Here is a 24,580-nt window from a genome sequence, read left to right as displayed (position 1 = left end):
CTAGAGCCTCTGTCTTCTGCGTTCTCAAGACATCTAAAGTCTAGAGTCTATTGTTACTTTGCTTTTCGTTACAATTAAAAAGGTTTTTTTTTTAGCCTAAACATTTTTTTATTGCACTCAACACTAAAATCCTAGAGCTATAGGTATAATGCTATCCTAAACTATTCAATGACGATGATGTGGATAATCTAAGAATTGTTCTCCAAGTTTTGAACTTTGCCACCAACTTGCTGGATACTTTTCAGAGAGAATACTGCAACATTAGAATCCATGCAGCTCGTATCTTCTTCAACATAAAACCCTTGAGTCAGAACTGATAGAACACTGTCTAGTCGCGTGGTCTACGTCTGGACTGTCGTTTGATGGTCGTGAAGACTCTCCGCCCTGATCCTACGGGACGTTTGAGCTTGGATAAAATTATCTTCGGATTCGAAGGTACATTCCGAACATGTTCAACAAAATAAAATCTAACGCTTTGCTTCCTGCTGAGTTTTGCAGTTATGAAAGCAGCAGGTTGATGCAAAGGGAAATAACACAACTAAAAATTCAGCAAACTTAATGTCAGGGAATTTATTTTTTAACCTTAGACTATTCATAATATTTGAATGCCTATTGTAAAAGATAAATTTAACAAACAAAAAAAGTCCCTGCTACAAACTATTTAGTATATAAGACTGAAACCTTTAAAACAAACATTTAATAATTGTATATTCCTTTTCATTAAGCACATAAATAATGCAGCAGATTGGCTTTTTCTATGTAACCGTAAGCTAGTTACCAAGGCAGCTTTGGCTACCCAATACAACTACACTTGAGATGGAAATACTGAAACATGGAATATTTCTCTATCTGTAACTATTCCGACGACTTTACCATGCATATTACAAAGAGAATCTATGAACTTTTATATTTTATTGTTTCATGAGAATCAACCATTGGTTTGCCCCTATCATTTAAAATAAAGTTTTGTTTTGTTTCGCTTTGCCTGCATGATACTGCATGATAATAAAGCTGTGCCTGTAGGTAACTGTAGGATAATTACAGTTTAAGCTATGTTCTAATTATATTATGTACACAATATTATGTAACATTACTATGAATGTCACCTAGAGACAAGAAGAGAGAAGTGAGATCCAGAAAGTGAGATCCAGAAAGTGAGATTCAGAAAGTGAGATCCAGAAAGTAAGAGGATGTGAAAAGGCAACGAAGAGTTTCAGAGACAAGAGAAAGACATTTAAAAAAAAATAAGACAAAAAAACAACACTTTCACAAACTAGTTCAACTGTATTGAAGGAAGTTTTGTTCTTATCTAGTGATAGAACGCTTCAGGTACAACATAGGATTTAACATTATACATTGCAATCTCTAACAAAGAATATATGCATAACTCAGTATAAGATAACATAGAATCATATGATAGTCATAAACACACATTTTAACAGAAACTTGTATGATAGTCATGTAAACCACAATATCTGATAACATAGAATTGTAAGACAATCATATATACCACAGTATCTGATAACATAGAATTGTCAGACAATCATATATACCACAGTATCTGAGAACATAGAATTGTCAGACAATCATATATACCACAGTATCTGATAACATAGAATTGTCAGACAATCATATATACCACAGTATCTGAGAACATAGAATTGTCAGACAATCATATATACCACAGTATCTGAGAACATAGAATTGTCAGACAATCATATATACCACAGTATCTGAGAACATAGAATTGTCAGACAATCATATATACCACAGTATCTGAGAACATAGAACCGTAAGATAGTCATATATACCACAGTATCTGATAACGTAGAATTGTAAGACAATCGAGAATCGTGTATACCACAGTATTTGAGAACATAGAATATGATCATTTAGTTCAAAACATTTTAGTAGGAAGTAAATAAAAATCGAGATTCAAAGACCAATATGATAGTCATGTTTTTAGTCAGTAGATCCACAAGTAGACCAAGTCAAAATCCCAAACATTGAAGCATGTTACAGAGTGTTGCAGCTTGTTACAGAGTGATGCAGCATGTTACAGAGTGATTCAGCATGTTACAGAGTGTTTTGTTACAGAGTGATGCAGCTTGTTACAGAGTGTTGCAGCTTGTTACAGAGTGATTCAGCATGTTACAGAGTGTTTTGTTACAGAGTGATGCAGCTTGTTACAGAGTGTTGCAGCTTGTTACAGAGTGATGCAGTATGTTACAGAGTGTCGCAGCTTGTTACAGAGTGATGCAGTATGTTACTGAGTGTTGCAGCTTGTTACAGAGTGCTGCAGCTTGTTACAGAGTGATTCAGCATGTTACAGAGTGTTTTGTTACAGAGTGTTGCAGCTTGTTACAGAGTGATGCAGTATGTTACAGAGTGTCGCAGCTTGTTACAGAGTGATGCAGTATGTTACTTAGTGTTGCAGCTTGTTACAGAGTGCTGCAGTAAGTTACAGAGTGTTCATTCATCTTTGTGGCAGCTGAATCTGTAGCTCTAGATGGCGCTATGGAATGATCAGCTGATTTTGTATGAAGTTGAGGGAAGAAACAGTATGACTTCATTGACAAATGAAAGCTTGTACATAAACACACAATCATGTCTGTCGCTGAAAGTTTGTACACACACACAATCATGTCTGTCGCTGAAAGTTTGTACACACACACACACAATCCTGTAAGTCGCTATTTACACAGAACTGAAACGATGAATCAATTCAAGGAAAGGAAAATATTTAGCTCACGTGATATAGATGAGCAAGTCAATGAAAACAATGTCAAAAGACAATCCTTTACTCTACATGAACATAGCGAGAGCGAGATAGTTACAGACGTCCTAGTAAACGCCCCCCTCCCCTTTACACAGCATAAGCCATAATTAACGTCTGTAATTGATACTAAAAATAAGATAATATGTAGGTTTGACAACTCAACACTGGGTTTAGACTGGGTGTCATCCAAGAGTTACTTCTCCGTAGTGTAGGCTTACTCAAGTCCCACAAAGCAGGTAATTAGCTCAGAGATCTATTGACACTAACGTACTTAAAAGCTTAGAACTAAGGAGCACAATGCTCCATGACATTAATTTGTCTAGAAATCAACTTATTATATATCAACTGGTTTTCGTGTCCTCCTTTTTATTTATTTAGGCCTGCGAACAGAAACATGTGTCTAGAGATCCACTCTGTAGGCTCAGGCCATGTGACCCGGTGGCGTAGTAACCATGGCGCGAAGGAGTCCATTCCAGCCAGGACCATGTCTAATAGAAGCCCACATAGAGAGCTGGTCCATTATGTTTCTGAAGCAGACTTTTACAATGTGTAAGCATCATAACTTGTACAAGGTGGTAGATACATAGGAATGTCTTTTTGTAAATGCATTGATGCAAACAGGAGGACAATTTATTTTTCTTTGTTAGGTTAAAACATCAAGGTCCATCATGTTATCAATGTATCTTGGTACCTTGCTACGCCCCTGGTCATGAATAACTTGCTACGCCCCTGATCATGAGTGTATGTTTCTCTGGTGTTAAGACGTAGTTAATAACATTGACGAATCCGTTGTTGCCATTAAACTAGGAAGTCAAGTAACGGTATTTTAAAGGAAACAAAAAAAACTTGGCAAAATGGAAATTTTTGTAAAAGACGAAAATTGACTTATAAATTGTTTAACTACTAAAAATGAAAATTTAAAATAGATTATGTTAATGTTAAGTTCATTTCTGTTAATTTTACTTCAATGAATAGAGATATGTTTATGTGTGGAATAAAAAAAAATTGAAAACAAACAAAATGTATGGCTATTATTTCAAAAAGGCTGGCAGATGTGTGATAGAAATTTCATTAAATTTATATCAAATAAAAATGAATAAAAACTAAAAATGTAATCCAGATAAAAAACCACATTAACCTTTATCATTAACTTAAAACCAACTCCAATATCAACCATAAAAAAAAATATCTTCAATTTTACACTAGTAAATAATTTACAATAGTAAAAAAATTCCTAAACTCAACAAATAACATAAACTCTCAATGATATCCAAAAAGTTTATCCACTTCTAAAGATTATCTAGTGATATCTAATAAGTTTATCCTCTTCTTAAGATTATCTAGTGATATCTAATAAGTTTATCTTCTTCTAAAGATTATCTAGTGATATCTAATAATTTTATCCTCTTCTAAAGATTATCTAGTGATATCTAATAAGTTTATTCACTTCTTAAGATTATCTAGTGATATCTAAGATGTGTATCACTTTTAAAGATTATTTAGTGATATCTAAGAAGTGTATCCACTTCTAAAGCATATCTAAAAGACATAAAGCTCTGAGCAATACATAAACCAGAACAAAAAAAGATTCCATGAAAACATCAACAACTTGTTTGAGAAGTGAAAAACACAAAAAAATTCACAACCAAAGAATTTCCATGGAAAGATCATCATTTGAAAAACTTTTCAAGAATTCTGACATTGAAAAACATTTTTCTCAGCTCAAAAAGTAAACTCCTGGAAATATGAACACATTTATAAGATCTGACACATATGTAGCTAAACAGAACAGATAGTTGCAAGATTACCAAACATACTTAAAAACTATATGAACATTTTATTTCTGGCTTTTTTTTTAATCTAAGATAGCCAACGATTGCAGTCTGTTTCAATCAATGATAAGACTGAGCCAAGGATTGCAGTCTGTTTCAATCAATGATAAGACTGAGCCAAGGATTGCAGTCTGTTTCAATCAATGATAAGACTGAGCCAAGGATTGCAGTCTGTTTCAATCAATGATAAGACTGAGCCAAGGATTGCAGTCTGTTTCAATCAATGATAAGAATGAGCCAAGGATTGCAGTCTGTTTCAATCAATGATAAGACTGAGCCAAGGATTGCAGTCTGTTTCAATCAATGATAAGACTGAGCCAAGGATTGAAGTCTGTTTCAATCAATGAAAAGAATGACGATTTTCTTCACTTCTCTTTAGTGATATATATTTGTAAATGATCATTGTGATTATAATAATGAATTTATAGACCATTTGTCTTATTCTTCATTTATAGTGTAATGTGTTCCAAGTCACAACAAAACTGCAAAAAGATAAAAAAAAGAACTTCTTTTTGAAAATAAATTGTGATGTGATCATTAGACTCACTCTCCAATAGCTTTGTTATCTATATTTATTTCAAATTTGAGATAAGTGAATTGTGTATTCCATCTAAAAGTAAAAATATAAATGGGCAATTGTTAAGAATCCCTAATGTATAAAGTTCTATTTTAAAATAAATTTGTAACAAAAATCTTTTTGTTAACTTAGCCTCCAATCAAACAAAAAATGAAGTAAGATTTGTACTTTCCCTAATAAACTCAGCAATGCAAACATTTTAATATACACATAATTACAGTAACTGGCTAACTAACCATAATAATTGAAATATATTCATTTGTATTTTTTTATAATGTATGTAATTTATAATATATATAGCTTAAACAGAATACATAGTTAACATATAAACTATTTTTTTATATCATTGAATAGATCTCAGCTCATTTCATGCTTTAGCTGATGGCTGAGACTCGCCTCTGGGCCGGGCTGTGCAATAATACTTCTTGTGAGCCAAGTATGTGGAAGGTTTGGAGAAAGAGATATCACAGTTTTGACAGTAGCGAGCTCCTGCTCCAAGTCTCTCCTCTCTCCCGGGACTTGGCTTCAAACCCAGGGGAAGGGGTGAAGTGGACAAGTGAGGTTGGAGGAACACATAGGGCAAGGCCATGTGTGGTGGCGCAGAATAGGGAAATGCCAGGGGATGGGGGTGAAATGGAGACACAGCTGATGACGTGGAAGGTGGAGGATCAAATGGGGAAAAAGTTAATGGTGAAGATTGAGGGGCTGGCCCAGCTGAAGCTGGTGTGCCATTGGGGGAGAAGTTGACCAAGAAATTTGGAGTCATGCTTAGTGACTGTGGTGAAATTCTTTCAGATTTGATGACTACAGAATGGGGACTTGGAGATCTATTTCTAGTGATTTCATCTCGAGTTCTGAGAAGATCTTCTTTGAGTGAACTACTTTTTCCACACAAGTTCACACTAGATTCAGGTTTAGGAGAGTCTACATTGTTTTCCTTAGCAGAAACTTTTTCACATTCCATGTTATTGCCCATGTTGGAATTACTATTGGTGCAGTATGTCTCTTCTTCATCTAAAACTTCTTTCTTAATGCGAAGGCTGTTAACAAGTTCCCCTGGCTCTCTTTCTTCATCATCTACCTCTAGATCTACATCAGGTTCCTCTTGTTTTATATGAATGGTGCTGATATTTGAACTAGGCTGCAAGTCCATGCCTTCATCTACATTGTTCTCATCTAAGACATTGTCTCTGTCATTACCTTCAGCTTCCTCCATTGGTTCACTCTTCACTTTGGTTTTGAATTTAAAATCATAACTTTCTGAGGATCTTTCATCATCAGAAGAATTGGGGTCACTTAAAACCATTAGCTTTTGAGGCATCCTTCTGTCTTGACTTAAGTTTGACAGATCATCTTCACTGCTTTGGGTTGACAAGCGTCTTTGCTTATTTCGACTGCCACTAAGGTGGTTTAACTCAAAGTGGGATCTAAGGTCATCAGGATCTTTGCCAATGTACTCACAGTTAAGACATTTCATTAGCCCAGCCACATACTGAGAAGCTATTTCATGAACTTTAAAATGAGAAGTTAAATAATCTACATTGGGGAAATTTTGACCACACAATAAACAAGTTTGAGGAACATCCACTTTTGGAAGAGGGTAATCAAATTTTTCATAAGCTTTTCTGGATCTGCGCCTTTTGTATGGCTCATTTTTTAGCCTGAGCAGTTCTGAGTCTGTTGTGCTCCCTGAATGTGAGCTGTGCACCACTGGCACTAGAGCGGGCTCATGATACTCAAGCATATTCTCATCAGTAAAGTCAAGACCTTCATCTATATGAGTTTTGCCATGCATGCGCATTCCTCTAGCAGTGTTTCCCCTGTAGCCACATATTGTGCACCGGTAAGCCTTGGTTGGAGCATGAATCTTCATGTGTTCAGCAAGCCTGTTGTCAGTGATAGAGACTTGATCACAATGAGGGCATGGAAATCCTCCTTCACATACATGGAGACGTAGAAGTCTAGCTGATGAGAAGACGCTGTTACATCTCTGGCAAGAAAATTCTTCATGGAGTGGTTCTGGTGACACTGACCTCTCATCTTTGGGTGAGTCTACTGAAGTTGATTCATTTAAAGATGATTGCAAGATGACAGACTGCTCACTGTCTTTACCAGCTGGACAGTAATATTCTTTATGAGCCTCTAGAATACTGGCATTGCTGAATTTAATTCTGCATGGAACACAATAATACTTGTATTTGACATCAGTAGAGCTCTTGGAAGAAGAAGGAGAAGCTTGGATGTCAGATTTTTTAGCTGTTAACTGCAATCCAGGTGCATCATTTGTTGTGGGGATCTCAGGGGAAGACTGTTTAGAATGAATTTCCTTTTGATTTGGTAGATCTGTTGCTACTGGTAGAGTTTCAGAAGCTTGTACTGGTACTGAGCGTCGTTTCCCTGAACAGTAATGTTTTTTATGAATGAGATAATTATCATATTTATAAAACACAATATTACAATCTGAACATTTACTAATGCTAGAAGTACTACTTGATGCTACTGGTGGAGGGTGCTTTGGTGAGATTGGTAATGATGTGAGCCCTGGCAAAGGAATGAAGCCTGCAGCAGCAGCTGATGCTAGAAGAGATGGATGTGGAAGTAGCTGAGATGCTCCAGGAGAAAGATGATCAGATCTGAGAAAATGCTGTGGAGTTGTTTCTTTCTTTATATCAATGGATTCATCTCTCTGAGTGGTGAGTGAACTCTTTCTGCTGTTAAAAGAACTAGAATCATCTTTTAGATCTTTCAATTTATTTTCTGGTGAAGTGGAGCTTTGAGAGGAAAATCGTTTAATGCTTCTTGCATCAAGAGCGCCATCTTTGTCTGGCTGAAGAAAAGAAACAATTTCCTTAGGTTCAGATTTGTTTCCACCATTAGATGATTCTGTTTTAACTTTTGTGACAGACAAATCTAGAGGGATGTCAGCAGTACCATTGTCTGCTGTAACTGAATCCTTAGATCTGCAAAGATCCTCAGGACGAATAGAATAATCATTCTTTAAGAATGCAGGTGGTGGTGGACTTAAGAAATGAAGAAGTTGTGGTCTTGGGGATAAATGAGATGCAGAGGGAAGCGCCTCTTTAGGTTCTGGTGTTGAAGCAACTCTGGGGCTTGTCAAGGGAGTCCTTGTGTCCTGCCCAGGAACAACAGACTGGACCAGCATGGCAGGTACTGATAATGTAATATTTGCCATTCCATTGGTCGTCATCATTGGAGCTGTCACAAGGACAGATGCACCACTTGGAATGTTGGCCTCACCCGGTGCTCCTGGAAGAATAAGCCCACCTTGATTCAATGCTGCCATTTGTAGAGCAGATGGAATCCCAACATTTGCAGCCTCAGCAAAAGAGAATGGGGAATGAAACATTGCTTCAAATGCTGAAGGATTGGCTAAAGCTTTTTTTCTTCTTTGTGCACAGTAATGCTCCTTGTGGCATTTGTATGTATGCAGACTAGAGAACTGAATCCTGCATTCTTTACAGAATGTTTCCAGCACTGGAGATTTGATGATGCGGAGACTTTTATTGTCAGACTTTGCTTTTGGTTCTTTCTCAGTAGATCTTATATTGGGAATGACAGCCAAGGATTTATTTTTGTCATTATTGTGCATTCTCATGTGTCTGTTAAGACTACTCAATTTGTCTGCCCTGTAAGAGCAATATTTGCACTTGAAAGTAATCTGTCCTGGTGTGCTGCGATCTTTTTGTAAATCGTCTTTAAGTGTTTCAGCTTCACCACTGTCCTGTTTTGATTCACTAGTAACAGAGTCACCACTACAGTCCGGCTCTGTTTTCACAACTATATCTAAAATGAACAGAAAAATTTAGAATGAATTACAAAATGGAGTTTTATTTTTTAAAAAAAGGTGAAATTTGTCAAATTAAACTTGAGTAATTAGTAAAATACAAATTTGCATTAGTAGAAATCAGAGTTGATGCTGTCAGTTTGTCTTTGTTCTAAAAACCCATTGTCACATACAGGCTATAGTATTTAGTGGATATGTTTTCAAGATAAAAGACTTTTTAAAATGTTCAAATTTTAAAACTCCATTAGCCTCCTGTCAATATTTATGTATATTTGAAACCTAGCACTCTATGGGACTGATAATGTCAAGTTATTACCTTTTTTGTCTCTCCATGGTTAAAAACAAAAACTTTTTTAAAGATAAACAAAAGTAAAATATCCATTGGAGATTGTTGAAGAGACACATTAAAATCTGGAATTATATCTCTAACTAAGATTGGAGCAGGTGACTTTCATTTAAACAATGAGCACTAGTAGATGTACATATCTATCATATATCAGGTGATGAGATATTTAATTATCTTATGCATTGATCTAGTTCTTAATAATGTAAAAGCTAATTTAAAAAAAAAAAACAATAATAAAAAAGGTCTTCAATTGAAAAGATAATAAATATTTAGTTATAAAGGGAAGTAAATGAGCTCTACTGCACCTTCAGTTTTTCCTGGATTACTTTTCTTTTCTGCCACTTTAGGAGACGCAGTCACGCTGTGTTCAGAGGTCTTCTTGGAACAATAAAAACTTAAGTGGCCCTGGAGAGTTCTGGGACTTGAGAATCTGACACCACAGAATGGGCAGCCATAGATAAGTGCAGCTGAAACAGAACAGACTAAATTGACTTACACAAGTCTAGGTCAGAGAAAGGAGAGTCGAGGGGATACAAATTCATTACATGTATAACTTCACAGTAGGAACTTTTATATTCAAGACGTTGATCAGGTTTCTGCTTAAGTCAGCCTGGTCTTGATATAGATCTAAATCTAATGTTAAGATAAAAATAAAAGTCAATGCTATTAAATGTCTATTGGTATATGTATAGAAGAATAAAGACACTTTTTAAAATACATAACTCATATACAAGTTTACTATAAAAATGTATTTATATTGTAAATGAAATGCATAATTTATGAGTTCTATATTTTTCATGGAGTCTGTAGAGCAGGTATTCATGTGTACACTGTGATGTACATCAGTCACTATAAGTCTATGAGCCTGATAGGGTACAGTATGATGTACATCAGTCACTATAAGTCTATGAGCCTGATAGGGTACAGTGTGATGTACATCAGTCACTATAAGTCTATGAGCCTGATAGGGTACAGTGTGATGTACATCAGTCACTATAAGTCTATGAGCCTGATAGGGTACAGTGTGATGTACATCAGTCACTATAAGTCTATGAGCCTGATAGGGTACAGTGTGATGTACATCAGTCACTATAAGTCTATGAGCCTGATAGGGTACTAAGGATTTTGTCTTCTAACCCACACAAGAAAAACAACAGAAGAAGCCATCAGCTTCCATTAGCCATGTTCTTGGACGTGTGCTTTGGTACAGAGTTGAAATGTATGGAGAACATTTATCAAAACTTGTTTGTACAGAAACAAATTTCGATTTTGGTTGAATGAAAAATGCATCAAATCTCTACTATTTCAAGATTGTTGTTCACAAAATCTTGCATTAAACATTGCTCGATGATTGTTAGGATAAATGGTAAAAAAAAAAAATAATTTTAATTTACTTTCAGAATTAAGAGAATCCTGTCTAATTTATTCTTAGTTCATAGCTCAAAGAAAATAACATATTCAGGAATCTTTTGGAAATAGATGTTTGTGTGTTGTTGTTTTTTTACTGCAAACTCTGTAAGGTTTTAATTTAAATGTTAGAAAAATAATTTAATGATTTATCTATGAAAGTTTTTTATTTAGCAGTTCATTTTCTTTTCAACCTTACATCATGCTACATTGTTATCTATATGAGAAATTCAGTGCTCTGAACTGTGATTGTTGACATCTTTTTCTTTAGTGAGCTTTATTTAAATATCCATTCTTACTATTTGTTTTCACTATGACGTTCAATTTGGTTTTAAATTTCTACTTAAGTTTTTGGTTTTTATATCTTCTAGATTTTGAGTTGTTTTTTTAATTTGTCAGAATCTTGTATCTAAGCTTTTTATTCTAAGCCTATGCCATGGTAATGTATGTTACACCTAAAGGGCAAATGTGCAGATAAATTATGCATTGGGCAGATTAACTAGGAAAATCAGTTAATGCAGTTGGCAGATTACCTAGTCTAGGTAAATTCCGTTAATGTATTGGGCACTGATTAATGAGTGGAAAATTGTTTCATTTATTCACATTACCTAGATAATGTACATGTTATCTGGACAGGCACTCGTTAAAGTGAACGAAAAATTGGATATATGAGCAAATTACTTATAGAAACCTAACTCTACCTTTTTCAGAAATCCTAATCCCTAACCTAACCAAGGGTCCCGGGATCAAATCCTGGAGAAGACTGCGATTTTTTATTTTGGAATCTTTGGATGCCTCTGAGTCCACCCAACTCTTATCTCTAATGGGTACCTGACATTAGTTGGGGAAAAGTAAAGGTGGTTGGTCATTGTGCTGGCCACATGACAATTTCATTAACCATAGGCCACAGAAACAGATGACCTTTACATCATCAGCAAAAGATGAAGCGCTACACTGCCAACTACCTACCATGACCAGGTGCTGCAGTCTGTTGATGTGAGTGCTGCTGGAGGCTGCTGTAGTTGCTGCTGCTCTCCTCACTGCCACTCACTTCATCTTTGATGCTGGAGCCCAGACTGTCTTCCTCCACATCCACATCTTCTCCTTCATCCTCATTCTGGAAAGTGAAAGAGGCTCTCAGCTCTGTGCCAATATCAATGTCAGAGATGATCTCACACCAGATCCTGCCTCCTAATAAGAGAGATTCAAATAGTTTAGTAGGCCTACAGGCCTGGAAATGACAGTAACTATTGAACATGACATTAGAGCATTCCTCCTAATGAGAGAGATTCAAATACTTTAGTAGGCCTACAGGCCTAGAAATGACAGCAACTATTGAACATGACATTAGAGCATTCCTCCTAATGAGAGAGATTCAAATACTTTAGTAGGCCTACAGGCCTAGAAATGACAGTAACTATTGAACATGACATTAGAGCATTCCTCCTAATGAGAGAGATTCAAATACTTTAGTAGGCCTACAGGCCTAGAAATGACAGCAACTATTGAACATGACCTCACATTAAAGAGAATAGAAACACTTAAGTTCAAGTGATACAAAATATTTTCACAGTAGGTGCTATCTCTTAAGGAGAGATATATAGATTGAAGTACAAGCCTCGAAGTAAAAACTAATAATGTCACAATAATAGAAACATCTTAAATTTAAAAACAAAATACAGAAACATTAATTAATTAGTAATTTAATTATCATTTGAAAATATTTATTTTTTTTCTTTATAACTATTTACAACTACCTTTCCTAACAAGACATTTTAAATCTAGATATGGAAGTCCAAATATAATTCAAAACTTCACACATAGTCACTGGGTACAAACAATACACAGTCACATTCATAGAAATCATTATTATCAGTATCATCTGTCCCTTTACTTTTGGTGCTGTGACAGTTTGCTAACCAATTCTCTCCACTTTTGGTGCTGTGACAGTTTGCTAACCAATTCTCTCAGTAAGCAGCTCTTACTGGCATATCAATATAGAGGCTTGTCCATTTACATGAAAGGACAGAAACAAGCTCTTGTTTATGGTTTCTTTTAGCCAGTCAGCAAGTTTTTTTTTTTTACTAATATCAAAAACATTCTATTGGGAACAAAACTCTAGTGGTCAATCCTAAGCTGTGTATTCTATTCCACTTGTGACTATATCATACCTTTCCAGTAAACAAAAATCTAGTGGTCAATCCTAAGCTGTGTGTTCAACTTGTGGCTACATCTTACCTTTCCAGTAAACAAAAATCTAGTGGTCAATCCTAAGCTGTGTGTTCAACTTGTGGCTACATCTTACCTTTCCAGTAAACAAAAATCTAGTGGTCAATCCTAAGCTGTGTGTTCAACTTGTGGCTACATCTTACCTTACCAGTAAACAAAAATCTAGTGGTCAATCCTAAGCTGTGTGTTCAACTTGTGGCTACATCTTACCTTACCAGTAAACAAAAATCTAGTGGTCAATCCTAAGCTGTGTGTTCAACTTGTGGCTACATCTTACCTTACCAGTAAACAAAAATCTAGTGGTCAATCCTAAGCTGTGTGTTCAACTTGTGGCTACATCTTACCTTACCAGTAAACAAAAATCTAGTGGTCAATCCTAAGCTGTGTGTTCAACTTGTGGCTACATCTTACCTTACCAGTAAACAAAAATCTAGTGGTCAATCCTAAGCTGTGTGTTCAACTTGTGGCTACATCTTACCTTCCCAGTAGACGTGTGTATTCCTGTCTGCTCCAGTTCCAGCAGATCTCAGCAAAGCCAGCCAGCCACCAGACTGACCAGCTACATTCATTAAAGCTTGTTGACCTTTCTTGTTGGTGAACTAAAATCATCAAAGAAAGAAGTCAGTTGATCAAACTAAAACTCTGAACTAAAATCATCAAAGAAAGAAGTCAGTTGATCAAACTAAAACTCTGAACTAAAATCATCAAAGAAAGAAGTCAGTTGATCAAACTCTGAACTAAAACTCTGAACTAAAACTGGCAAAGATTATTGTCAGTAGTAAAATTACTTTGGAAGAAGTAATACATATCTACATGTCATGTCTAGCATTTCCTTTCAGTTGCTTGGTGTCTCCAATTGTTTCAAATGAAGCAGTACAAAGGTCAAAGGTAAGAATGTACACAAACAATATTTTTAAAAAAGTTATAAATAAGTGTTCTCATTGTCATAACAACAACAGCAGCACACACATACACAACGTAAATGTAGTCAGGCTGATGTAGCAGCATTTAGGCTACATTTAAAAACGAAAAGAGAGAAGACACGAATTTGGTCAAATGTAATTAGTTTTAATGTTGTTGTTTTTCTGAATGTATTTCTACAATGACTTTAGAAGCGCGTGCTGCTTGATGAGTTGCAGACAGCTCATGAGGAATATAACGGGAACATGTATGGCAGGTGTGCTGGACACGTGACATCCGCGCAAACCGAGACTTGACTTACTTCCCTTTGACTACTAAACTATGTGTGTTCCATAGCCAAGGACAAACTTATAGAAGAGCTTTTCCCAAGAGCTATTCGATTAGCCTGAACCTTCAAGGTAAACACTTGACTTAGTAGAGTTCAGGTCATCTACGACTACATCAGCAGCAAAGTGAAGGACATGATATAGTTTTAATGGAACGTCAGCTGTTTATAATACTGTTCGTAGTGACCGCAACAAAAAATGGTCAAACTACATAGCAGTCACTGATAGGCTATCTTGTTTTCTGATTAGAACTTCAGCATAAATTCAGTGAGATAACAAAGGGAGATAAATTTAAAAAATCATTTTCCCCCTTACTCTTATCTGTACCAAACTTTGATTACCTCCCTTCCCCCGGCCCCCATTTTTTTCCTTCGCGAGCAAGTTAGTACAAGACAAAGATGGCGGAATGAACATGTTTTACAAATAAAATAAAAAATACAAACTGCTATCAGACCAGCTCTCCAGACTATTTGGACCAATCAAATGTAAACACGACACACAGCCTTGTTTTTTCTCATTTGTTGTCAGTTGAAGTCATCGTGAACTGTTATCTCTGGACGCGCTGATAAATGCAGTAATAGCAGTGGAGATTGATAATGTCGTGTTTTTATTTCTAGTTCTTATCTCCCTTTCATTACGCAGTGTTGCTATCAGCCACTACTTTCTGGCGAAGTCATTGAACATCAGTAGCTGAGCCCACAAACAATACATCAACACAATAGACAGTGTAGCAAATCACTACTATTTAGTTGAAGTCGTACCCAGCCCTAAATAGTTTACTCTCTGGTATATATATATATATATATATATATATATATATATATATATATATATATATATATATATATATATATAGAGAGAGAGAGAGAGAGAGAGAGAGAGAGAGAGAGAGATATATATAGATAGATAGATAGATGGATAGATTTAGATTCAGATGTAGATAGATTTAGATTTAGATGTAGATAGATAGATATAGATATATCGCGGAGGTTTTATAGGTGCCAGAAGCTAAATTTCCACACTTAAAAAAAAACTTGACCGCTAAACTCTCCTATTATTAGGGTGGGTGTATATCTGTGAACAAGTATTTTTTATTCTTTTTGTTTGATAATAAATCAGTGTGGAACAGGTCGATGCTCACTGGCTTAACAACTAGTAATCTAGCTCAACATTATGCATGAGTTTAACCAGTTATATAATTCACATTAAGTTTAACAGTGTGTTTCTGGTGAATCATTATGATGTAGCAGAGATTGACAAAATTAGATAAAAAAAAAAACAATTCATAAACTTAGTTTCAGAAATCGCAAACTCTGGTTGTAACTCCTAATTGGGAGTGTAAAAAATTAAATGTAAATGTATAATACAGTACGAATCTGAATTAAAAGACATAGATTTCGTATTTTTCTAAGTTTCAGTAATTAAGTACATATTTTATATATAAATCGCCCCCAATTCCCAAATATTTTTTGAGCGGACCTCGATAGAAAAAAAACAAAACAACTTTACTTTTTTGTTTTACGATAGAAAGATGTTGCCCACCCCGGGTGTAGAATAATGCGAAGTAAAAAAAAAAAGGGCAAGTAACTGCAGAACGATTCCACAATCTGTTTTATGTGTTATGTCCCATGCTTCTCTTTCTGTTACAACCATTATGAGCCAAGGTAATATTAATTTTTGAGCTAGATATTCTATTCTAAGAATAATAATTAAAAGTTGGCAACAAAGATCACAGTTTTGATCGCCATCAGCTGGTTTCAGTGATGAAGTGTACACATGACGACATAGACATACACACATATACCACACACTCACACACATACGCACATATAAAGCATTCCGACCTTTTTTTTTTTCTATAATTAGAATAGTCATTCCTAACCAATGAAGTGAGTTCGTTGTTCGAGTTTGTCGGTGTTGGTTTATTGTCAGCATTTCTAGATGACCGCATACTTTTGATGCACATTAAAGTCGTGAAATTCTTAACAATTCTTAATGCAGTATTACAGTATTGTAATATCTACAAAATATAAGATGTAATGACGTGGCAGCCTATATATTTTAATCCGCCAACTATTTGTCCTAAAGGTAATCAAACATCCACACATACACACATAGCTATCCAAATTACATTCAGCGCCCCCTCTTTGTCAACAAGCGATTCCAAATTTCACGACAAAAAAAAAATTAGTCTTGAATTTTAAATCAAAATCAAAATTCATATTTTTTATATTCGAGGAAAACAATTTAAGTTTATTCTAGTCTGGGGTGACAAAGTAGCTTCTCCACAAATTTAAAACTTCAAACTGTAGCAAGCCAGGTCTTGTGACTCCTCTTGGAACAGAATTCCAACTTCTGTTTGTGGTAAGTCATGTCATATGACAACTCTTGCATTGATGTGAAGTTTGAACGCAAACCATAAAACAATGACTTATGCGAAAAAACCACCAACAGAATTAGATTTTAAGTTTTGTCAATGCTCAACTTTTAGATCCAAAAAAAAAAAAGAAAACAATCCTGCAGAACTTAAAGACCGGTGGGGAAAATGTAAAAGTTGGCGTTGAATGAAAAAGGAACGAGAAATTTGACAGATATTATTAAGGTGTGAATGACCGGAACAGCAGACGACCGAGGCAGAAGGTGGGAAGGTGTGAAGATAGCAAAGGGAAATAATCATACAGAATATACCCTACATAGCAGACAATTGGATAGAATTACATTTTTAACGCTTGAAATATTCAAAGAATAAAAACTGGGATTAAGCCAGGGGCAAACATAGAATGGGACTGGGCAATGCGAATAATGGGACTGGGCAATGCGAATAATGGGACTGGGCAATGTGAATAATGGGACTGGGCAATGCGAATAATGGGACTGGGCAATGCGAATAATGGGACTGGGCAATGCGAATAATGGGACTGGCTCCTGTAAGAGAGTGAAACACTAAACAAAAAATAAAATATAAAAGTTTAAAAATGTAAGTAGCTAAGTAACCATAGTGATGGTTTGACTTCATGAGGTGAGTTATGAAGAGTTCAAATAACCTTGAAATACAACTGAATGAAGTTCTATAATCATCTTGGCGTAAGTCTTACAGACCTTGCTTACAGGTTGATTAGACGAACGAAGGAACATGTAGATTTATATATTGCTGTTATTCATGGGTTATGGTTCCCCTTTATCACACGACTTACTTATCTTTAGGATCAACTATATACAGCCAATATAGAATGATAAGGTTCCCCTCTAAAAGAACAATTTGGTAACCCTCGACCCCTAAAACCAGCATTGCTTTAGTCGAGCTCCCCCCCCCCCGTACCTTTTCAATATTTTCTTGTTATCTGATCTCCAGTGCCGGTTATCGCTAGATCTTAGCCCTGTTGTTTTCTAGTGTATGGGGAACAGGAGGGCAAACATCCACTCCACAGAAGATAACCACATCGATGTGGATAAGTTACCTCGCCCTCCACACGCTATCTGTGATGAAATCTCTGTCTAGATTCAAACCCTATTAAAACAGTCACTAGTTTATAAGTTTAGAGAAATGCACATAATGTATTTGTGACTACAACCTAGAAATACTAAGGTATAGACTTTTTCAAGCCTTTCTTCCAAAATATAAACTAACAAAATTGTAGATTTCTTGTATCTATTACTATTATTATTATTTGATCAGTGTGATCAGACTAACTCCTCCATGCCAAGCATAAAACTTAAATCCAATTAAAACTGAAGAGGTTTAAAACTTTGGCTTTAGTTTTTTGTGGCCTAGACTTAGTATATTATGCCTGTTACTCTCAAAGTGCTATAAAAAAACTTAGAATAAACAACAATTTATAAACAATACTTCTAAGGGAGTATGTGCATAAGCTAATAGGCGACCACTGCGGAAGGCCTTTTAAGGCAATAATAGATTAAAGTGTATGTTTGTAAGTGTAAGTACAGCACAGTTTTAATTTTTGAACTGTTAGGTTGCTGAAGAGGAATAGGTTTTAAAAAGGATTTTATACGTACATATTTATAGATACCTTTTTTTAAGAGGACAATTCTTTCTTTAAAAGTAATTTTAAGTAACCGAAATTCAATTTTCTTTAGCTCTTTTTTTTCTTTTTCTTTTCTCGTGAAATGAACTTCACAGACAGACAGACAGGCAGACTTTAAAGCTTCTTTAAAAGACACGCGTAAATGAAAATAACTTACATTTTTTTCTTCAACAAAAACAATATATCTGTGTGTGCTAGTCTTAAGTGTACGCCAGTGTGTGTGTGTGCTGCGGGTGTGCGTGTGTGTGTGTGTAATATCGTTGGACGCAATAAGAAAGATAGAGACGCAAGATTACGTCCTCCAAGGTTTGATGAATGATACTAAATGATGTTGATGAACACCAAGATAAGTTCCATTATTTACCTCGTGATGTGCGATAGAGATAAGACGTAGATTCCATTGGATAAGTTTGGCTTGGATGTGAGACAGCTGGTGCGTGTGGGAGACAGTGTGTGTGTGCGTGTGTGTGGCGAGAAGATACTAAGATGATGTATTGGACAGAAAGTAAACATTATGAAGACTAGACACAGATTGTATGTAACAACAGACACAGATTGTATGTAACAACAGACACAGATTGTATGTAACAATAGACACAGATTGTATGTAACAACAAACACAGATTGTATGTAACAACAGATACAGATTGTATGTAACAACAGACACAGATTGTATGTAACAATAGACACAGATTGTATGTAACAACAAACACAGATTGTATGTAACAACAGATACAGATTGTATGTAACAACAGACACAGATTGTATGTAACAATAGACACAGATTGTATGTAACAACAAACACAGATTGTATCTAACAATAGACACAGATTGTATGTAACAACAAACACAGATTGTATGTAACAACAAACACAGATTGTATGTAACAACAGACACAGATTGTATGTAACAACAGACACAGGTTGTATGTAACAACAGACATAGATTGTATGTAACAACACATACAGATTGTATGTAACAACACATACAGATTGTATGTAACAACAGATACAGATTGTATGTAACAACACATACAGATTGTATGTAACAACAGATACAGATTGTATGTAACAACTAACACAGATTGTATGTAACAACAAACACAGATTGTATGTAACAACAAACACAGATTGTATGCAACAACAGACACAGATTGTATGTAACAACAGACACAGGTTGTATGTAACAACAGACATAGATTGTATGTAACAACACATACAGATTGTATGTAACAACACATACAGATTGTATGTAACAACACATACAGATTGTATGTAACAACACATACAGATTGTATGTAACAACAGATACAGATTGTATGTAACAACACATACAGATTGTATGTAACAACAGATACAGATTGTATGTAACAACACATACAGATTGTAGGACAGTATAAAAAAGAGAGAGAGACAGAATGTAAGAATGTAACAAAGTTTACAAACTTGAAGTCTGCTCCTAGTTTCATTGTGTGTCACTGGCTGACAGAAGAGAGAATGGTAGAAGCTTCTCAAAGTGAAAAGTCTCTGGGGCAGGAGATGCAGACTTAAAGCTTCTCAAAGTGAAAAGTCTCTGGGGCAGGAGATGCAGACTTAAAGCTTCTCAAAGTGAAAAGTTTCTGGGGCAGGAGATGCAGACTTAGAGCTTCTCAAAGTGAAAAGTCTCTGGGGCAGGAGATGCAGACTTAGAGCTTCTCAAAGTGAAAAGTCTCTGGGGCAGGAGATGCAGACTTAAAGCTTCTCAAAGTGAAAAGTCTCTGGGGCAGGAGATGCAGACTTAAAGCTTCTCAAAGTGAAAAGTCTCTGGGGCAGGAGATGCAGACTTAAAGCTTCTCAAAGTGAAAAGTCTCTGGGGCAGGAGATGCAGACTTAAAGCTTCTCAAAGTGAAAAGTCTCTGGGGCAGGAGATGCAGACTTAAAGCTTCTCAAAGTGAAAAGTCTCTGGGGCAGGAGATGCAGACTTAAAGCTTCTCAAAGTGAAAAGTCTCTGGGGCAGGAGATGCAGACTTAAAGCTTCTCAAAGTGAAAAGTCTCTGGGGCAGGAGATGCAGACTTAAAGCTTCTCAAAGTGAAAAGTCTCTGGGGCAGGAGATGCAGACTTAAAGCTTCTAGCGCCAGTGTTGAGAGACTGCGAGACCAGTTTTTTTTTACAACTCAAACAACTTACGGAATGAAAGCCTCTTGAGGCTTCAGAAATGTCCTAAACAAAACTACATAATAAAAGCCCAACGTCAACCAGGATGTGACCTCCAGCTCTCTATGACAAGAGTGAACACGTTCCAAACCTATTGCTGAAATGGCTTAAAGTCAGCTTTCTAAGTCAGAATGTAATGCACCACCCCAGTCAGTGACTTCATTACATCAACCATTGTCATTCATGTAAGTTTCTGCATGAATGGAAACATTAGGGTTTTTCATTCAGTTTAAAGAACAATGACATTTCAAAACTTAAATCTTACTTGGACAATCAGATCTCCAACTTTGACAGATTCTGGTGGAACAAGTTGACCTTGAAATGGCCCCAAGGATGAGCCTTGTGGGAGTGGTATTGCGCAACAGACAACCCAGCTAACACTGGGCGTACCGTGAATGTTCATTTCTTGTTGCCGGAAGTACAGCACGTCGCTTGGCAACTGCAGCCGATTGACAAGCGCTCGCTCCGCCTCCTCCCTCGTCTGGGTTAAGGTGGACGTGGCTTCGGGGGAGGCAGGCACACCTCCAGATTTTGACCTCGACCTTGAACGTGAGCGGCGCCTCCGCCTAAGAGCACGTGATCCATTGAGAGTTGCGAAAGATGCGGAAATGTTTTGAGGATAGACAGCATCACGTGATTCGTTGTCATTGACAACGGAAGACGGGCTTGACGGTGGCTCCGTTTTGATGACAATCGACTGAACATCGTCTTCCTCTTTGCCAGTGTCGGGAGATTGTTCAGGTAGATCACATTTTGATGTCCGAGCACAGTCCGGGGATTTCGAAGAGAGTTGATCTGACGCAGGACTTCTATTGCCGGGCTCGGTCCCATGTTCTTCTTTTAAATCTTCCGACGTCACTGAATGTCCATCCTGGCACTCGCTCTCATCCATATTGTCATAGCCACACGTCCCCTGGTCCGTTAGAGTATTGCCACTTTCAGGTGACCAGATGCCGCCAGTATGTCTCTCTGGAGATGCCTCGGAGTTGACTGGCGAATGTTCATTGCTGTCTGTTTCTTTATCGCCTTCTCTTACGTCACACTTGTCGGAAGTATCCTCATCGCCATCATCTACACATTGGACAAGAAAAAAAAATGAATATTAAAACAACAATCCAAGTCTTGTCAATTATGTCTTTGTGGTTTGGGTTTGATGTTTTAGTATATAGTGTGTATTTGTCTTTGGTTTGGTTGTGCTTATGAAAAGTCTTGTATATAATATACGACCAGCTTTTGAAAGTTGGTCACATGTACTAGAGCGTAGGCCCAGTCGTGGACAAGCTCAACTCATAGACATAAAAGTCTGCCTATTAGCTATGATCAAAACGTGGCACCTACAACCCTAACCCTAACCCCTCTCCGCGTAGCTAATCTGTTCTAAGAAACGGCAATAGCCGATACAGTTTGGGATCAGGTTCTGCCAGGATGTAGCACTGTGGGCTGTAAACTGCCTAAGGACCACTAGCAATAGCCGATACAGTTTGGGATCAGGTTCTGCCAGGATGTAGCACTGTGGGCTGTAAACTGCCTAAGGACCACTAGCTCCTGATTGTTTCTCATTATATATAATCAACACGTACTTTTTTTTTTAAAAAAAAAGGATAATATTAAACGTTTAAATATATATATATATATTTGGTGCTGACCACTACCCCGTAATAAAGATCACTATTTCTCCCACTTGAACAATAAAATACGAAATCCCAACTGATTCTTTCTGAACTGAAGCCTAGGACAACTAAACCAGTTTTCAAGATAAAAATCGAAGCGGTGAAATTTAACAAAAGTAATATTTTTTTCGTAGATTTATACTAACGATGTATTTGACAACCATTTGTATGTCTAAAAGTAGAACACAATCCTTAGTTCCAGGCCATTCTGAACATTTGTTTGGTTCGTAACTTTCGATCCACTTCGTTCTTTCTGTCTATTTCTTCACAGATCTAGATCTTAAATGCAATTCTCCTCTAGATGGAGATCATTGTCAGAGAGAATATGAGGGATTATTCTTAGATTACTGTGATCATCAAATGTGTTGTTGTTTTTTACATCTGTATAAAAGCGTATAAATTATAACAATGAACAAAAAATGAACAACAAAAAAATTAACAAAGAAACTCGGATTAATTATTTTTTTTTGGAAATAATAGCTACAAAACATTTAATGTTAACAAATTAAACACGCGACGAGAATATATATTATTAACACTATGTGACTATCCAGTGAACGATTTACACATAAAGAATTTATCGGTCAAGGAATAGTCAGTGAACAATTTGTCTTGTGAACGATTTGTCGTGAAACAACTGTGGGTGAACTAGGTGTTGGTGAATCAGTTGTCTGTGAGCAAGTTGTCGGTCGGGTGAACGAATAGTAGTGTGAACGAATTGTCGGGTGAACGAATAGTAGTGTGAACGAATTGTCGGGTGAACGAATAGTAGTGTGAACGAATTGTCGGGTGAACGAATAGTAGTGTGAACGAATAGTAGTGTGAACGAATAGTAGAGTGAACGAATTGTCGGGTGAACGAAATGGCGGGTAAACTAATTGTCGGGTGAACGAAATGGCGGGTAAACTAATTGTCGGGTGAACGAAATGGCGGGTAAACTAATTGTCGGGTGAACGAAATGGCGGGTAAACTAATTGTCGGGTGAACGAAATGTCGGGTAAACTGATTGTCGGATGAACGAAATGTCGGGTAAACTGATTGTCGGATGAACGAAGTATTAGTGAACGAAATGTCGGGTAAACTAATTGTCGGGTGAACGAAATGTCGGGTAAACTGATTGTCGGATGAACGAAATATTAGTGAACGAAATGTCGTGCCCCCGGTCAAAAAGTGTGATGTTGGGTGAGGGGTGTTTCAATGAAAAATAATGGGTTGGGGGGGGGAGACATTATAATGCAAGTACATAAGAAGGCTGTAACTAATAGAAATAAGAAGTGATTCTACATACTCTATAGTCCTAATAGTGACCCCAAGTTTGTGCATACTCTATAGGCCTAATAGTGGCCCCAAGTTTGTACATACTCTATAGGCCTAATAGTGGCCCCAAGTTTGTTCATACTCTAAATGCCTAATAGTGGCCCCAAGTTTGTTCATACTCTAAATGCCTAATAGTGGCCCCAAGTTTGTTCATACTCTAAATGCCTAATAGTGGCCCCAAGTTTGTTCATACTCTAAATGCCTAATAGTGGCCCCAAGTTTGTTCATACTCTAAATGCCTAATAGTGGCCCCAAGTTTGTACATACTCTATAGGCCTAATAGTGGCCCCAAGTTTGTTCATACTCTAAATGCCTAATAGTGGCCCCAAGTTTGTTCATACTCTAAATGCCTAATAGTGGCCCCAAGTTTGTTCATACTCTAAATGCCTAATAGTGGCCCCAAGTTTGTTCATACTCTAAATGCCTAATAGTGGCCCCAAGTTTGTTCATACTCTAAATGCCTAATAGTGGCCCCAAGTTTGTTCATACTCTAAATGCCTTATAGTGGCCCCAAGTTTGTTCATACTCAAAATGCCTTATAGTGGCCCCAAGTTTGTTCATACTCTAAATGCCTAATAGTGGCCCCAAGTTTGTTCATACTCTAATTGCCTAATAGTGGCCCCAAGTTTGTTCATACTCTAAATGCCTAATAGTGGCCCCAAGTTTGTTCATACTCTAAATGCCTAATAGTGGCCCCAAGTTTGTTCATACTCTAAATGCCTAATAGTGGCCCCAAGTTTGTACATACTATAGGCCTAATATTGGCCCCAAGTTTGTTCATACTCTAAATGCCTAATAGTGGCCCCAAGTTTGTTCATACTCTAAATGCCTAATAGTGGCCCCAAGTTTGTTCATACTCTAAATGCCTAATAGTGGCCCCAAGTTTGTTCATACTCTAAATGCCTAATAGTGGCCCCAAGTTTGTTCATACTCTAAATGCCTAATAGTGGCCCCAAGTTTGTTCATACTCTAAATGCCTAATAGTGGCCCCAAGTTTGTACATACTCTATAGGCCTAATAGTGGCCCCAAGTTTATTCATACTCTAAATGCCTAATAGTGGCCCCAAGTTTGTTCATACTCTAAATGCCTAATAGTGGCCCCAAGTTTGTTCATACTCTAAATGCCTAATAGTGG

At 36.7% G+C, this 24,580-nt stretch overlaps 1 protein-coding gene across 2 annotated transcripts in view; it reads right to left on the bottom strand.

Moving 5' to 3' along the window:
- Positions 1-1,271: 1,271 nt before the first annotated feature.
- LOC106078984 (zinc finger protein ush-like) overlaps positions 1,272-24,580 on the bottom strand; it is a 61,863-nt gene continuing 38,554 nt past the window's right edge. For both annotated transcript variants that reach the window (XM_056035244.1, XM_056035245.1), the window contains exons 2-6: positions 20,724-21,529; positions 13,454-13,574; positions 11,716-11,937; positions 9,645-9,806; positions 1,272-8,992 (exon numbers count right to left, since the gene is read on the bottom strand). In XM_056035244.1, the coding sequence (XP_055891219.1) occupies positions 5,556-8,992; positions 9,645-9,806; positions 11,716-11,937; positions 13,454-13,574; positions 20,724-21,529 (4,748 nt within the window). In that variant the 3' untranslated portion in view covers positions 1,272-5,555. The remainder of the gene's footprint in view (positions 8,993-9,644; positions 9,807-11,715; positions 11,938-13,453; positions 13,575-20,723; positions 21,530-24,580) is intronic.

This window comes from Biomphalaria glabrata, chromosome 7 (assembly GCF_947242115.1).
Source record: "Biomphalaria glabrata chromosome 7, xgBioGlab47.1, whole genome shotgun sequence".
Taxonomy (NCBI): domain Eukaryota; kingdom Metazoa; phylum Mollusca; class Gastropoda; family Planorbidae; genus Biomphalaria; species Biomphalaria glabrata.
The sequence above is the reverse complement of the archived record's forward strand: the minus strand, read 5'-3'. Positions and strand labels throughout refer to the sequence as shown.